This window comes from Pieris napi, chromosome 12, assembly GCF_905475465.1.
Source record: "Pieris napi chromosome 12, ilPieNapi1.2, whole genome shotgun sequence".
Taxonomy (NCBI): domain Eukaryota; kingdom Metazoa; phylum Arthropoda; class Insecta; order Lepidoptera; family Pieridae; genus Pieris; species Pieris napi.
This window is the reverse complement of record NC_062245.1, coordinates 4,488,582-4,505,107: the sequence shown is the minus strand read 5'-3', so window position 1 is coordinate 4,505,107 and position 16,526 is coordinate 4,488,582. Positions and strand designations below refer to the sequence as shown.

General features: G+C 33.2%; 1 protein-coding gene across 5 annotated transcripts; it reads right to left on the bottom strand.

Annotated features, from left to right (window-relative positions):
* Window positions 1–1,032: 1,032 nt before the first annotated feature.
* Window positions 1,033–15,572, bottom strand: LOC125054868. 5 transcript variants are annotated; one of them, XM_047657001.1, is made up of 5 exons: window positions 15,426–15,572; window positions 10,391–10,548; window positions 7,303–7,502; window positions 6,673–6,887; window positions 1,033–1,153 (listed from the first exon to the last, which is right to left on the bottom strand). In XM_047657001.1, the coding sequence occupies exons 1-5, from the start codon at window positions 15,489–15,491 to the stop codon at window positions 1,049–1,051; spliced, it is 744 nt and encodes a 247-aa protein (XP_047512957.1). In that variant the 5' UTR covers window positions 15,492–15,572; the 3' UTR covers window positions 1,033–1,048. The 5 variants fall into 5 exon arrangements, with proteins under 5 accessions (XP_047512957.1, XP_047512959.1, XP_047512960.1 ...); XM_047657003.1 differs by lacking the exon at window positions 1,033–1,153 and adding an exon at window positions 4,480–4,818 and having other exon boundaries at window positions 6,662–6,887; XM_047657004.1 differs by lacking the exon at window positions 1,033–1,153 and adding an exon at window positions 4,480–4,803 and having other exon boundaries at window positions 6,662–6,887.
* Between the last annotated feature and the right edge of the window lie 954 nt (window positions 15,573–16,526).

The window sequence follows — 16,526 nt, the reverse complement described above, 5'->3', positions numbered from 1 at the left end:
GGAGTTCATTGACATACACACGTATAGTAGAATGATATAGGTATATAAAGATTGTCATTTAATTGGCTAAGATAACATCATGCTATAAAATCAGAATGCTCTGTTTTTTAACACTTATCTCTCAAACATTGATTAAAATAAAACAAATCAGTGGCGCTACAACCTCTTTAGGTCTTGGCCTCAGATTTCTGAATCTGTTTCATGATCATTTTTAAATCTAATAGACAAGTAGCTGATCAGCCTCCAGTGCCTGATACACGTCATCGACTTTTTGGGTCTAAGACATGTCGGTTTCCTCACGATGTTTTCCTTCACCGTTCGAGCAAATGTGCACATAGAAAGAAAGACCATCCACAGCCGGGGATCGAACCTACGACCTCAGGTATGAGAGTCGCGCGCTGAAGCCACTCTGCCAAACTGCTCGCAAACATTGATTAGCATCTGATATACATAGTTTATAATGTATTTTATTATGACAGGACAAAAATATGGTTTATGTGTATGTAAGACTAGTCTTGAAGAAAAGCTTTATCTAATATTGGCCGCTTGGTTGTATTGTATAGTATGCAATCTTAGTTTTCAATAGGGTTTGAATCTAAAGGTACGATTCCACCAGTGTGTTTAACTGTGCCGCACGGTGTTGTACAAATGTTTGTTTTGGTCGACTCAATCAAGCGAATAATAACAAAATGTGCAGAAAATCTTCTCAGTAAACAAGTGTGGGACACTGCGCTCACAAAAGTTACACACAGCATTGCCGATGGAGACAAGCCAAACGCAAATGCTTAGTACGTGTTCTGCTATAGTTTCGCACAAAATTTTTGTAAAGAAATGTGCTGCACGCTATTTAGGTGGAATCGTAGCTTTAGAGCAAAGAAATACGTTTGGCAAGTATGTGCATAATGAATAGTTAGACGCTAACATAACAGCGTGTCTGTTATTCATGTGGCTCATGATTCAAAGCATGAACTCTAGGTATATGAATGTAGATACGTTATCATTGTATCATGGATAATAAATAAAACGAATAAGTAAGTAAATTATTTTATTATGGGTGATCATAAGGATACTTATCGAAATCCTCTTCTATCGATTCCCAGCCATTATTGTTTGAATGTTTGTCCGTAAATACCTCGTAGGTCACGTTGTTGCGCTGTTTAAATAGATTCAATACAAAAATAGATCGACCTTTAGGTTATTGGTTAGTGGTCTTCTGTTACGAACCATTTTAATTTTTTTGTTAGTCAGGTATAAATAAAACTATGTATATTCAAAAGTAACTGATTCTCATACGAATTTTATAAAATCTTTAAATTTAATATAAAAAATGTAGGGGCAACTTATAATTTAAAAAATAATGGGAACCACATACATATGGAACTAGATTAACTTCCATTACTTACTCTTTTTTTTAAAGAACAGGCCCTTGTTAAACGAGCAGGAAGCTCATCTGATGTTAACACGCGAGTGCGTTGCCGGCCTTTTAAGGGTTGGTACGCACTTTTCGAATACACTTTTCGCATAGTCGAATTGGTTCGGAAATACTATCAGCCAGGTACAACTTTTCTGAACATCTACAATATGCTATATGCGATAGAAGATACAGAGAGACCCACATCTCTACGCCACGCCAAGTGATCATGCCTTTCGGAAAATGATTGGTCGTCGACAATTCGAATCTCTCCCAAGGTGAAAACAGGCATTCTGATAAACAATAAACTACAAGCTCCCTCCTTATCAGAATACCAAATCGTAAAATGACTGCTTCACGACTGATTTGAGTGCGACCGCCGCTGTGAAAACCGCTGTGAGAGTTCGAAAAGTGAGTTACAGAATCGCAAGGCAGTACTCCGTACGGGGCCGGATTTACGCTTTATACAGTTGCAAGAAATGGCCTGGCTTGAAGTACCGTCTTGCTTTTCTGAGAACACCAATTAGGGGCTAATTTAACATTTCACTCCAATCACCGCGAAACTTAATATCGTTCGATATGTCAACGCCAAGTATTCCGATACTACGGCTTTAGGAAGTCTAAAGCCGTAAGAGTGAGAGATAGAATGTTCGTTATATTTACACCGGGTCTTAAACACATGCGAAATTCAAATTCAGTTTCAGAAGGTTCAAGCAATAAAAATAACCTACAAACTTTACTTTAATCTTCATACCCGCTAAGTATTTACTGATAAATGTAAAGCAATACATCTCTAGGTATAAAGGTCTAAGTAACCATTAACAAAGGATAGTCAAGCTCACAATAATATAAATAATTAATTCCCTTTGGCGCTTACCGTACATACGGGAATAAATTTAAAAACTTCTAGACCGTTATAATCTTTATTAAATCTGCCCTGCGATTCTGTAACTCACTTTTCAAACTCACACAGCGGTTTTCGCATCGGCGGTCGCTCTGAAATCAGTCGTGAAGCAGTCATTTTATGATTTGGCATTCTGAAAAGGTGGGAGCTTGTGGTTTATTGTTTATCAGTATGCCAAATCATAAAATGACTGCTTCACGACTGATTTCAGAGCGACCGCCGATGCGAAAACCGCTGTGTGAGTTTGAAAAGTGAGTTACAGAATCGCAGGGCTGTTGGCAAAAATTGGAAAAGTGATAAAAGGATAAAACCACTGCGTCGCCAAACGGGCTTTATTGAAAATTCAGTGAATGTACGCGCTATTAAAAAGATATATCAGTAATGTGTACACGATGATAGGCGGCGCGAGTGCGATTCAACTCGACTATTATAGAAACCAATATATTGCTAAAATTAAATTAAATTGGATTAGTCTTTGAGAAAATTAGATCAAATTTTTAACCGTTTTGTCTCTTAGCTTTATAAGGTAAGCGGATGCAAGATCATTTAATGAATTTTGCGGTTTCTCTACGTATATGAACTAAAAACCCAGTTGCGCTACAATCTTGTAGGTCTCTGATTTCTCTGTGTTTTTGATCATTTGTTTTATCCTAGTGCCTGAGACAAGCCTCAACTTTTACCCCTAAGTCCATTGATGTATAACCGGAGTTCAAACCTACGACCTCAGGAATGAGAATTGTCCGCTGAAACAATGCTCTAAAAATGTTGAGTAGAAGAAGCTGTATAAATTGAATAAGTTTTAATATCTAGTCCAAAGAAATATAATATTTATGTTGGTTTTGACATGTGAAACAGCTTTAAGGAAGATCGAACATATATTTGATTTAAAAAAAATCATGACCCAAGTCAATTAAAAATAATATTTGACGCAAATAAGGCAGCCAACACGATGCCAACAGTGCAAATACGCGTCCGCTATCGTAAGTGACCGTAAACTGAAGCTTTTATAGGCTTAACCATATACAGCCGAATTTATTTCCATCCTTTTACAAATAAAAGATTTCTTTATGAATTAACATCACTTGAAGTAATCCAATGGTTTTTACTGCTAATAAAAATAGAGGAGGTTAATTCGACCCAGGACGAAGAACTTATTGAGCTTACTGGGTTAATTAAAATACAGCCGTGCTTAGAGTCCTCTGTTCAATTATATTGAATAGTAGCTTGGTATAATATGTATTATCTACATTATTTATTCAAAAATGCTTGCCAGCGCATAACTACAGCGCTACAGCATTTTTCAATGACTGATTGATTACCTAAAATGCATTTGCCAGTTGCTAGGCTTTAATAAGCAAACTATATTAATAGACTTTACGATACATCGTTATTTGAAATAACTGCCTTGCGATTCGATTTTCGAACTCTCACAGCGGCGGTCGCGTTCAAATCAGTCGTAAAGCAGTCATTTTACCGCTGTGAGAGTTCGAAAAGTGAGTAACAGAATCGTAAGGCTGAATCCAAAAATTAAAGATTACACTTCGACTTCTCTCTGATTCTTAGATTATTTTTACAGCTATTAAGCATTAGTTCAATAAATTACTATCGCGCAAATATCTGTTAGTATAATTTACCGTGTTCTGTTTCAACGAGAGTCTCTACAGATTACATTTAACGATTGAAGCATCCAAAACATTTCAGCAAGTAGGCAGGAAGTTCCTAAGTAGGTTATTACTTTTCTTGGACTAAGTTGTTGTCAGGACTAAATATTCTCTAAGGATATCATTTAGGCGCAAAAGTAAAAAAAGAAAGCTTAATCGGAATTAGTATCAACACACATTTTTGCAAAAAAAAGTCAACTCCTAGTAGAAATTTGGACAAAAAAACATAACTTTTTAAACTTTGTATGAAAAGTGTATTCGACAGAGCAATCTCACAACATGTTTGGTCCCTCTATTATACGTGCGTGATTTTAATGAATTCATGAATGATTCATCCATGAATATACTACTCTACTTAAATTATGCACCTCGTTCACTCGTACAACCAAGGTAGATTTCAAATACTTAAATATATATTAAAATGACATAGTGAAATAGTTCTTAGGCAAGTTTTAGTATATGTTAGAAATGTTAATGCAAAAAAGGGCTAAATAAATAAAATGTTAGTCAACAATAATTTAATCCACAATAAATAATCGTTAGTACACTTGCAGTTATTTTATCATCTAAATGCGAAACTAGTATTGTACAAGTTAGTAGAATTAACAATAAATAAATATTATTTACAATCGTGAACGGCAAAGTTAGGAATGAATTCTACCGCTCTTGTAATTCGAAATTTACCACACTCCCCCAAAAAAGCGCTGTTGAACAAATTTGATGGTGCTTTAAGCTTTCAATAATTAATTCTTAACTCTGCCATTGTTAATATTCCTTCACCGTTCGCCAATGCTCCGTCAGGTCACATTCACCGAAATGAGTTAGTCCTTTTTGATGATAGCCTGAAATGTATTCGAAATTCAATTCTTTTTATACGACATTATTTTCAATTACACAATGATATCTTCATTATCATAAAAGCTAGTATCATAGTCATCATATTATGCTTGCATCCTTGTCCATATTTTTCTTTGTTATTGTTATGATGTCCTTAGAAAGGTACTGATACAGCTCCCCAAAAATATAATATAAGTATTATAGAAATCCGTTATAAGCTAGATATAATTAATTATGCAGGAACTACTTTGCATCCAAAATGTAAGGAAATATTCCGTAGTCTTACCATACTATAAGAAACGTAATAAAAGATGAAAGAAAAAGTTCTTTTTGAAATGTAAATCGAAAGAAAGTTAATTTAAATAAATCTAATAACAACATTTAATTACGTCTTATCTAGAACTATAAGATCATTTTGATATGAGAATAATAGTTCTAGAGTCAGAGTAATTGAATTCCACTTAAGATCGACAAAATGAAAGACAGTAAAGTTTTAATGAAATTTAATCATGCACATGCCTTCATGCTAGACTGGCGAGAAATGTACGTTTCCATGCAATCACATGCTTTTAAGAGAAATGCTTCTATTGTAACAAATCTATTTTTAATATTAGCTTCTTATATTAGCGTACTTACATAGACAAAGTCGTGAACATTACTTAACTTTTACTTTAATATTTAGTTAAAGAAGTACGCATATGGCTGAACAAGTTTTACCGTTGGGAGCAAAAGCTTAAGGCCAAGAAATGAATATTACTTTAGCAAAGTTGTACTTATTTCCGCGACTTCGTCTGTTAACTTGGGAAATTCCTCCTTTAGAATGTTTCAATTAATATGCTAAAAATATGAGCGAAGTTTTTCTCTTAATTTCATTTCTCAGTCAGTCAATACAGATAGAGAACCAGATAGAATTTTTTGGTTATTGTTGACATTACGTCCATTTGCGAGCTTTTTTTATGTATCTAACTTAATGTAACATTATAATTAGGTGTCTAGAATTAACATAACACATATTAGAATATCGGTTTCATTGATTAAATAATATTTTTATGCTATTGATGATATGAGTTTGAGAAAGTTAAGAAAAACACTACAAAAAATTGTATGAAATATCTTACAGCGTCCCTCTTGTGCGCAAAACTACGCTTTTTTATTCAAATTAGCGTCTAATACTGATAAACTCATATACTTTCTAGTAGGACACCATCATACGAATATGTTAAATCTCAGCTATAGAACAATTTACATTTGGAAGAACATAAGTTAAACATTTCAACATTTTCCCCATATGCACCCCTTGGCGCACCAAGCCACAAATTATCTTTCTATCAGAATAGAATAGTGGCTCACAAGCATAGATTTATGTAAAAAGCATTCTGTGCCGGACACACACCAATGACTTTTTGGGTCAAAGGTGGCTTTCCACAGCAAGCTTTCACAGTGCGAGCGTGTGATCAATGCGCACGTAGAAATAAAAGTTCATTGGTGCACAGCCGGGGTTCAAACCTACGACTATAAGATTCTCACGCTTAAGCCACTAGGCTACCACTTTTTATATTTAAATGTGACTTAAATAATACGTTGTAAGTAATATTGTTATCATGTTCTCGCTATCATGCAAACTTTACATATTAAAGCAGCATAAAGGACTTTAATTTATAGTGTTGCACAAGTATAGCAACCCAATTAAGTACTTACATGTACACCAATCAGCTATTTACTTATACACATCATTCTATATTTTTAATTTTTCTATTAATGATTAGCGAGATTTCATTTGTCAGTACATAGAATTTAAACACCCTTACACACAAATTTCCATATAAAAGCCATGCAATGAATACTAACTAATCTGTCACCTGAGGAGAGAAGAGTTTCTTCAGTCCGATGATCGTAGCGAGGAGTAGAGCGATTTTGGAGATAAGGAGAGCCTTTCCGACCATCAGGTATAGACCCTTGAAGGTCAGAGCACCAAGGAGGCCGAACTTCAAGGCTGCTGCTGCGAGGAATGGACCCATGTTCTTGTTCCTTTGTCTGCCGCTCTCAAATACTTTTGGGGCTTTCATTGATACACCTGGAATGATTTTGTAAAGGTCATACAGCGTCGAGTGTATCATTACTCATTGAAGTATGCTCTATCACAAGTATAACTATTACAAATTTTCAGTGATACAATCTTCGGTAATATTTATTTTTAAGCTATTGCATAGATTTTATTGCGGGCTTTGAGCGTGGCGACCGAATCAAGAAATTCCGTGACGAAAAAAACCTAACACACGATGACGTAATATAGGTACCGCTAATACGCGTTAAAGCGGGACAGAACGCATACTGCGTCTCACATCGGTCTGGCAAGATCGGTGTAGCCGGTACGCGTTAGAGTGAGACAGACGTAAAGTAGTAGAGTGATATAAAGCTTTCTATAGCCTTTTGGCATTGGTGACCTAGCAGATTAGATTGAATGACTATGTAAAGAAACCTGTACTAACCAACACCCAAGCTTCCGTCCTTCTCTTGTTTGCCCGCAATGACCACATCTGCATTATCCAGGATCCTGTACCTCAAGGACCTAGTGGTGGCAAAGTTCCACAGCTTTTCCATGATCACCTGTTGCGCCTGGTCTTCTAGGGAAGTACCAGCTCTTGCAAGGGTCTCTGGCTTGATGGGCATTTCGGCAGCTAAGCCATTGCTGGAAATAAAATATATTAATTTAATCAGAACTGTCAAAACTACACAATAGATATTGGGCCCCACAGCCAAGGTTGGAGTGGTATTCTTAGGTTAATGTATCTAATAATGCATGCACTTAAAATTTAAAACCATATCACATCGGTGAGTATAATCTGTATAATCATAGGCATAACATTTATTACTTACGAAACACACAAAATAATAATAATGATAATCAAAGAATATAACAATTTGTTTTTAATGAATGAGGTACATTTTAAGTGTGTAATGTGTGTGTGAGGTGATTGTAACTGACCCTGGCTACTGAGCCAGGGTACACGTCTGCTGCATAGCATAATACTGATTATGCTATGCAGCAGACGTGTTGTACAAAAACTGTAAAAACTAGTGTATAAAGATCGACATGGTTATCGTAAAATATATTATATATTTATAAGTTTTGTATGTAGCAACTCTACACCCAGAAATAGCTTTGGTAGCATTATTATATGTGCTTTATCGAAAGAGGTTAGATATAAAAAAAATCTCACGTAAATCTTAATATATATAAATTACGCGTCACGTTATCTGTCCGCTATGGACTCCTAAACTACTGAACCGATTTCAATTCAATTTGCACACCGTGTGCAGCTTGATCTAACTTAAAAGATAGTATAGCTTAATCTAAATTTATATCCGCAATATTATTTTATTGCAAACAACAACAATTCTAACAGATGGCGCTGTGTTGAAAGTACCAACGTTTCACAGAAGTAACAATTTAATGGCATAACCACCAAAAAAGCATGGTGGTGCCCATGACTGGTGTTCTCCTACCGTTTCCCTTGAATAGTTTACTACTATGTAATATAAAAAACCTTAGCCACAGCAACGCTTGACCGGTCGGTTAGTAATACATGAGGCAAAACTTTGTTGCCGACGTCCGAGCTTAGAGTTTATCGAATAACACGATCAATAAAGCTTTAAATTATCATAGCATTTGCGTTTCAATATTCAAAGGTTCCATAGGAATTGAAATCAGCGCTTATTCACAGGACGTATTTAGTGTCTATTATTTAATCATTCCGAATTGTATGACGGTGCTATACAAAATTACTATTGTGAAGTCTATTGTATTGTGGTTTAGATTTAGAATAGAAATACCATTTTACGTCTGTAATTATAAAGATCAAAAGACATGAAGCCGTCACATTCGAAAGCAGTTGAAAGTATTAATGAAATATCTAATGGTGAATCGTGTGAGGTACGTAGACATAATAATACTTTTTATAATTCTTTGTGTGTCACTAAGTTATTGTATGTATTGTATGAGAGATATAATTAAGCGTGTGACAACATAAATCTAAACACCAACGATGTGTGCTAGGCATATAAGATTATTTATTTTATTTCCATATCTTAACAGTATAACTTGTCCTTACAGAAAATGCTGAGTATTTGTATTAAAAAATATTGTATTATGCATTGTGCAATTGTGCATGCATACACGGAGACTTTGACTACTTAAAATCTATGGAGACATTTGAGATGCACAACAAGGTCACAGCAAGGTCACCCATGCAGTGCCACAAAATTATTATTGAATACTTTGCTTTACAAAGGCTGTCAGAATGTACATGGTCTTATTGGGATATCCCGATATGCATTGATTTTAATGAGATTACAAAACATTGTATTTCCATATTATAACGCCAAATAATTTCGGATCTGTGTTTGAGATGTATTATTTTTATGTATCTGTTTAAGATTCTCATTCTGTTGTTTCTTGGATTAACGGTAAAAATATAGTGTAATACGATACAATTTGTAGCCGTTAAGCAGTGCGTATAGACCTTAAGCCTATTCAATTAATTACTTTGTGAACTCACATTAGCGGTAATTACTTAGATACGTGACAATCCGTTATTAATCTTTCGCGTTAGAAAAATCACGTCCATTTATTAGCACAGCTTGCGAACCTATAATTAGTTTAATACGCAAATGGTATTGGATAACGATATATAGAATATTTGAACCAAATCTGTACTGAATAATATTATAAAACTCTTTGCATAACATTTATGAGTTTTATATAGAGCAGTTTTTGAGGTAGACTGATATATGATTAGCTAAATGCTACGAAAAGATTTGATTGTGAATAAATGTATAATTCATAGATTATAATAAAAAGTTTATGTACTCAATTTGTTATTTTAACATAGTTATAGAACCGAACGGAACCGAACCGTATAATCTATGGGTTGTTCCCGTTTACATCTGCTATTATTAAAGACTTCATCTAGAGTCAATTACACGTAATAGCACTTTAGTTTATTAAGTTATGCATAATACCAAAATTTATATATTTTCAAAAAATAATCTAGAATTATATTTATAGCACAACATTCAGTTCACAAAAATGTGACACATGTACAAAAATACATGAAAATGTTGTGAAAATTTCGAATGTCAGGCTGCGAATGATAGGATGTCAATCATGTTTTTCGCTCGTGTAATCGTAAAATTTATATGGGTAACATAGAGGTTATGGTTATAGCAAAAAGAAAACTCAGTAGGTAATAATTTACTTACACATTCGATATTTTTACGAATTTTTTTTCAATCAACTTAAAAAAACACGTCACTTAGGATAGTTCGAACGGAAAGTTTTTTTTTATCTAAGTACCACATCATAATAAAATTCTGAACACCCAATATTTTTAACATAAATAACCATAATTTGTAATTCACTTGAATGCCTTATTATTTTGTTTATCTTGATTAAGTAATAAACCTGTTGTAAATTTGATCCTAAGTAAGAGCTATCCCCTTCTCTTTATAATCATTGTATCGAAATGAATTTATGATAGTACAAATAGAGATGGAAACACACGTGAATACCCTTACCTTTCATCAACAATCATCATGTCGTCGCTGAGCTGGAAGGCAGCTGTCCGAAGCATTCTGTCGACGTAACCCACAAATTCTACAGCAATGCATGAGGATGTCTGACGGTTGGCACATTGGTTGCTAAGGCCGTTCTTTAGCGTTTCTTCTGATGGCAACTGGAAAATAAATGTTAGCAATTAGCAATCGTATAGGCAGTGGTACACGCATAAGTACCTACTATTAATATTTGATGCAAGATTTTTTTTTTTAAAGACAATTCACACCAATTGACCTAGTCCCATGCTAAGCTGGTGAAGCTTGTGTTATGGGTACTAGGCAACGGATATACATACATATAATAGATAGATAGACATATAAATACATATTTAAACACCCAAGACCTAAGCACAACACCAAATGCTCATCACATCGATGTTTGTCTCAGCCGGGGATCGAACCCGGGACCCATGGATTCGCAGTCAGGGGTACTAACCACTAGACCAATGAGTCGTCAAGATGTGTTTTAGGTTAGGAACAAGAGATATATAGTTGCCGTAAAAGTGATAAATGAATTGAAGCAAAGAGCAGATGAAACTGGATCATCATTCTTAATTCGAGGGTAGTCCAGGTATTAATAGTGTCAATCGTTGTTTCAAGCGGTTGGTATTAATACATTTAAACCGGTTATTCTAGGCATGAATGAAATAGGATATTTAATAATAATGGTGTATTTATTCGGACTCATAAATCAAAATTATTAATGTAAATTTTGATAAATTACAATTTTACAAAACCATTATTTATATACCAATGGTGCTACAACCTTTTAGGCCTCAGATATCTATATTATAGGCAAGTAGGTGATCAGCCTTCTGTGCCTGACACACATCGTTGACTTTTTGGGTCTAACGCATGCCGGTTTCCTCACGATGTTTTCCTTCACCGTACGAGTGTTAAATGCGCATATAGAAGGTATATTGATGCACAGCCGGGGTCGAACGTACAGGGATATACAGGGATGAGAGTCGAACGTTGAAACCACTAGGCCAATACTGCTCTACTCACAACGTTTACAAAACAATTATAATTACACAATTAACCTTCTGAAAGTTATAAAACTTTGCAAGGTATAACTTTGCGAGCGAAAAACGCGGTCTTAATATTATTTGACTACATGAGTCTCATAATCCGTCTATAAGAGCGATGGACAACAAATATATCCATGTAATAAAGTGGATTACTAACAAAATAGAACGTTTTCACATCATTACGATATTATATATCAATCACAAAAGAAAAAGATCAATCAAAAGCGAAGCATTTTTCTCACATTTGTGAAATTATGGCTCGCGTTCAAGGTTAAAAATTAACAATTCAAATTCGCACGGTAATAGAAATAAAAAGTCGGAAGATCTAGAAAGTGTTCTAGACTTTTACTGAGCTTTTCCTTTATAGTTTCTGAATGTTAATTCAGTCTTTCTTCGAACGAAAACTGGTTTACCGGAAAGAATCTCGTTTTGCGCGTATTACGCTGAAGTAATGTATCGGAAATTTTCGATATTTATGTATAAAGTCATCAATCAGATCCATATTCCACGTTAAAAGAAATATACATTACTAATTTTTTACCGAGTCATAGTCGAAATTGCATTATCCACATACCTATCGAGAACTGATATTGTATTAAACTTTATTTTTTAATCGCATATTATATGAAAAAGTAAACAAACAAAGAAACAACAAGGACACGTGTATTTACAAAACAAGCAAGTCGATTGATACTTCCTCCTAAATAAATAATAATTTATTCACAGCACCTTTACAAACAAGACATCTTCAAGACAAGATTAAAAATACATAAAGAAAAACAACTGAACTTTAATGAATATTAATTATCCTTAATTAAAAAGACATAATTTGACATACAGCGTAGCAGCTACGCCGTAGCAATCAATAATCCAAACAATAAAAAATATTTTCTGCAAAAACAAAATGTGTTCTTAATGAATCAATGAGTTTCAATGTTAAGGCAATCGTAGTGGGAATTAGCGCATTAGAGCCAGTTTTCCGCTTTCCAAGTGTAAATTATACAGAGAAGAATGCCACGCCCGTTACAAGACATACGATGCAGCGGTTTATAAAGAGGTCACTGGTTATACTAAACACTACTAAAAATTGTATACTTTTACATGAGTTTTCCAAATGATGGAATGGATATCATTATCCAAATAAATGTTTTTAACTCTCATTTAACCTTTTTGAGTATAATGCCAATTATTTCTATGAAATACCGGTGTATTTATAGTATAAGCCAATTAATAAAGATTACAGAACTAAAGCGATATACCCCTTCACTTAATCACATAATAATTATTAACATTATAATGTCCTCCCTTTTTCTAATACCGTAGACACATTTGGCATTTGAATAAATACTTTTATTTAATACATACTCATATTTTATTAATAAACTATTAACTCATGTCAAATATTTATAAATACTATCAAAAAATACTATTTTTAAACCGCCTTAGCTTATATATTAACTGTTTTAACCGCTAAGTTTAAATTGCAAATGTGATATATTTACCCAGTGAATCATAAAATAAGGTTAATGAAAGAATATTGATCGGAATTATATTCTTAATTTGTGAAACAAAATTCATAACAATCTCTTAAATTCATCGACATATAGTCTATAAAGACGTATCAGACCTATAAGGAAGGATGACATTTGTCCTATTCTTAGCTAAATATATGACCACGATCATTTTCAAGTTGAGGACAACTGTAGAAGTTTCACCTGATGTTAAGAGATACCAAAGGACACATTGCAAGAAGGCTCGCATGTCGGTCTTTTAAGAATTGGTAAGCTATTTACTTGAAGAAATTAGTCAAATTTAATGTACCTATAGTTTAGTTTATACACTGGCTAGTTTACTTAACTTGTAAATAAAAGTTTTAAATGTAATATTATCTTACTTATAAACGCACTGCAGCTTAGCATATTAATTAATGCAGCTTCTTTAAATTGTCAGATTCGTGTTCAAACACGCTTAGCTGTCAAATATATCATTAGGTCAAATTTACTTAAAGTAATTTATAAAATCGAATCTTACACCCGTAGCTTACATACAAAGATGTTTCATTGACGTCTTTTTAAACGTCAAATATAATTATAATTTATTTGGTTACATAATGTTCCGTCTCCTTTATTTGTAAAGTTTCCCAAAAATTATAAGGGCAACGTTTATTCCGAGTTGTGTTCCTATAAAATCTAATATATAAAATTATTGTGTCGCGGTGTTTGTAGTTAAACTCCTCCGAAATGGCTTGACCGATTCTCGTGAAATTTTGTGTGCATATTGGGTATGTCTGATAATCGGACATCTATTTTTCATCCCCCTAAATGTTAAGGGTAAACTATTATTTTTTAATTTTAAGATTTCATTTTTATGATACTGCATTAAAAAATACATTTTTATTATAAATGATATACATGGCAAACGACGTTTGCCAGGTCAGCTAGTATACTTATATATTTCTACTAGAACTCCAAAACCAATTTAATTAAACAAATAAAAAAATTTACAAGAAGTTTATATCTAATATATAAAATTCTCGTGTCACAGTTTTCGTTGCCATACTCCTCCGAAACGGCTTGACCGATTTTGATGAAATTTTTTGTGCTTATCCGGTATCTATGAGAATCGGCTAACATCTATTTTTCATCCCACTAAATGTTAGGGGTAGTCCACCTCTAAATTTTATTTTTTATTTTTTAGACAAAACTTTTAATTTCTATTTTTTTATGATATAACATCCAAAAATACATACAACCCCTAACTTTCACCCCTCTACGATCAACCCCTATTTTTTATTAGAAATGATATAGCAAAACGACGTTTGCCCGGTCAGCTAGTATTCTTAATAAGAATTTGTTGGAGTAAATATATCGCCCAAGGCATTTGGCCTGAAAACTTGTAACGAAGCGAAACGGAAGCTCGAAATAAAATCTAAATGAAATCAGTTAATTACTGGGTTAATTAAAACCCAGGTAAAAGGTTGTTTTAATTAAGCGTTTACAAATTGTTAACTTTTTTCAATTATTGTTTGAGGCTAAGTATAAATATCGGTAGTGAGTAATTTTGTGCCTAAATTCTTTCGGTTTCCAAAAATATACTTCTTATTACACATTTCTCCTATACCACCAGTAACCTAATGTATATATATATAATTTCGTAGTGCCCACAATTTTAATTCTGTGTTGCGTAAACAACAGGTAAATTATAAAGCAATGCATAAGGTCATCTCATATATAAAATTCTCGTGTCACAATGTTAGTTACCATACTCCTCCGAAACGGCTTGACCAATTTTTATCCAATTTTATATGCATATTCAGTAGGTCTGAGAATTGGCTACTATCTATCTTTCAACCCCCTTAGTCATAAGGGGTGTCCACCCCAAAAATATTTTTTTATTCTTTAGATTTTCTTTGTTTTTTTTTTAAGGTACACCCCTCTACGAATAAGCCATTTTTTTTATTATTATAGATAGCTATTTTTATTGAACTAAAAAATGTTGTCCTAGAAATAATACATGGCAAAACAACGTTTGCCGGGTCAGCTAGTTATTTATAAATAATATATAAATTTGGTATTATATTATGCACTATTTTAACACAAGTAATCTTAATTCGAATGTATTTGTCGTCTCCTCTCAAATTGAGTTTATACTTTAATAAAGATAGGCAGATAAGGACTTAAAACGGTGCAATTACTGATTTATGATGAATGAAGGAATAAGGTTATCTTCTTTTTTATCGAACTTTTATCCGAACACGAATGTCAACGAAATACTGAATATACCGTGAGAAAAGTAATTTTTTGCTTGCTATAGAATTAGATTTAGGCTGTAATGATAAGGTATATAGGTCGTTAAATAGAACATAGTGAAAACGGATTATAAGAGCTTCGTTTATCAGCGTTATGCGAAAATAGTAATAAAAAATAATTTAACTCTAACACGCGTAATATTTATTTTACACATACCCCATGATCAATTTCGTTTGCGCACACGACTCCAACCAGCACGAGCGAAAACAGAAACCGTTTCATCTTGTCAGTCCACACACACAAACACAAATGTGACACAGGCAACAAGTGATGCACTCCCTAAACAAATGCAGAAACGCATAGAAATATACTGTTATATATCAACACGCATCAGCGCGTACGCAGTGGGGTTACGTGGATTTATATTTATATAATCTAGATATACCAAGTCTAATGAGTTATTCACATAAATATTTCTGAATTACATATCGTATAACAACTTCGTAACATGAAATAAAGTAAAGTAAAGTAAAAAAAAGTAAAAAAATCATTTAATCATATAGGTAACATTATTTATACTTATGACTCGTCAGTACATATTAATGCTTCTAATTTTACATTTACTGCCAGTTCTCAAATCAAGGGCGTGGAACAGGAAAAAAGAACTGGCAATAAACTCTCCGCCACTCTTTTTAATCGCCATTTTTTTTTGTTTTACAAAATGTTTGTAAGGAGCTAGTAAAAAATTCTAGTGTAATTTAATTTGCATACTGTAAATTATCATATAAACGATATTGTTATAAATAAAGCATCTTATTTTTATTCTGGAATATATTCCTGATATAGGTAAAATTGAAAGCTGAGGAAAATTTATGCGTCAATCATATAACCTCTAAGACTTGTCAAATCAATGTCAATTGCATATACGAAATAATCTTTCAAGGACAGGTAAATTGAAAATGGTAGAAAGAAATAAACAGCTTATGGCTAATAGAACGTCTACAATAATGTATTTAAATAGTCTTCTATAAAGAATTAATATTTTTTGAAGACTCATATAATGTAATGATAGGAATTTTTACTAAAGTTTTGAAATGAATTTTTTATATTTTACCATAAACTTAATTAACGAAACTATAGCGCCTCTTTGGTCAAGGGCATATATATGTTATAGTTTTTGTTTAGAATATATATCTAGAACTGTAAAATCATTGTAATCCATCCATTCATATCAGATAAAGACTTTGACCAGCTGATAAGCTTTATGTTTTGAGCTTGAACTTTTTTAAAATTCAAGTAAATTATTAATTTATTCCA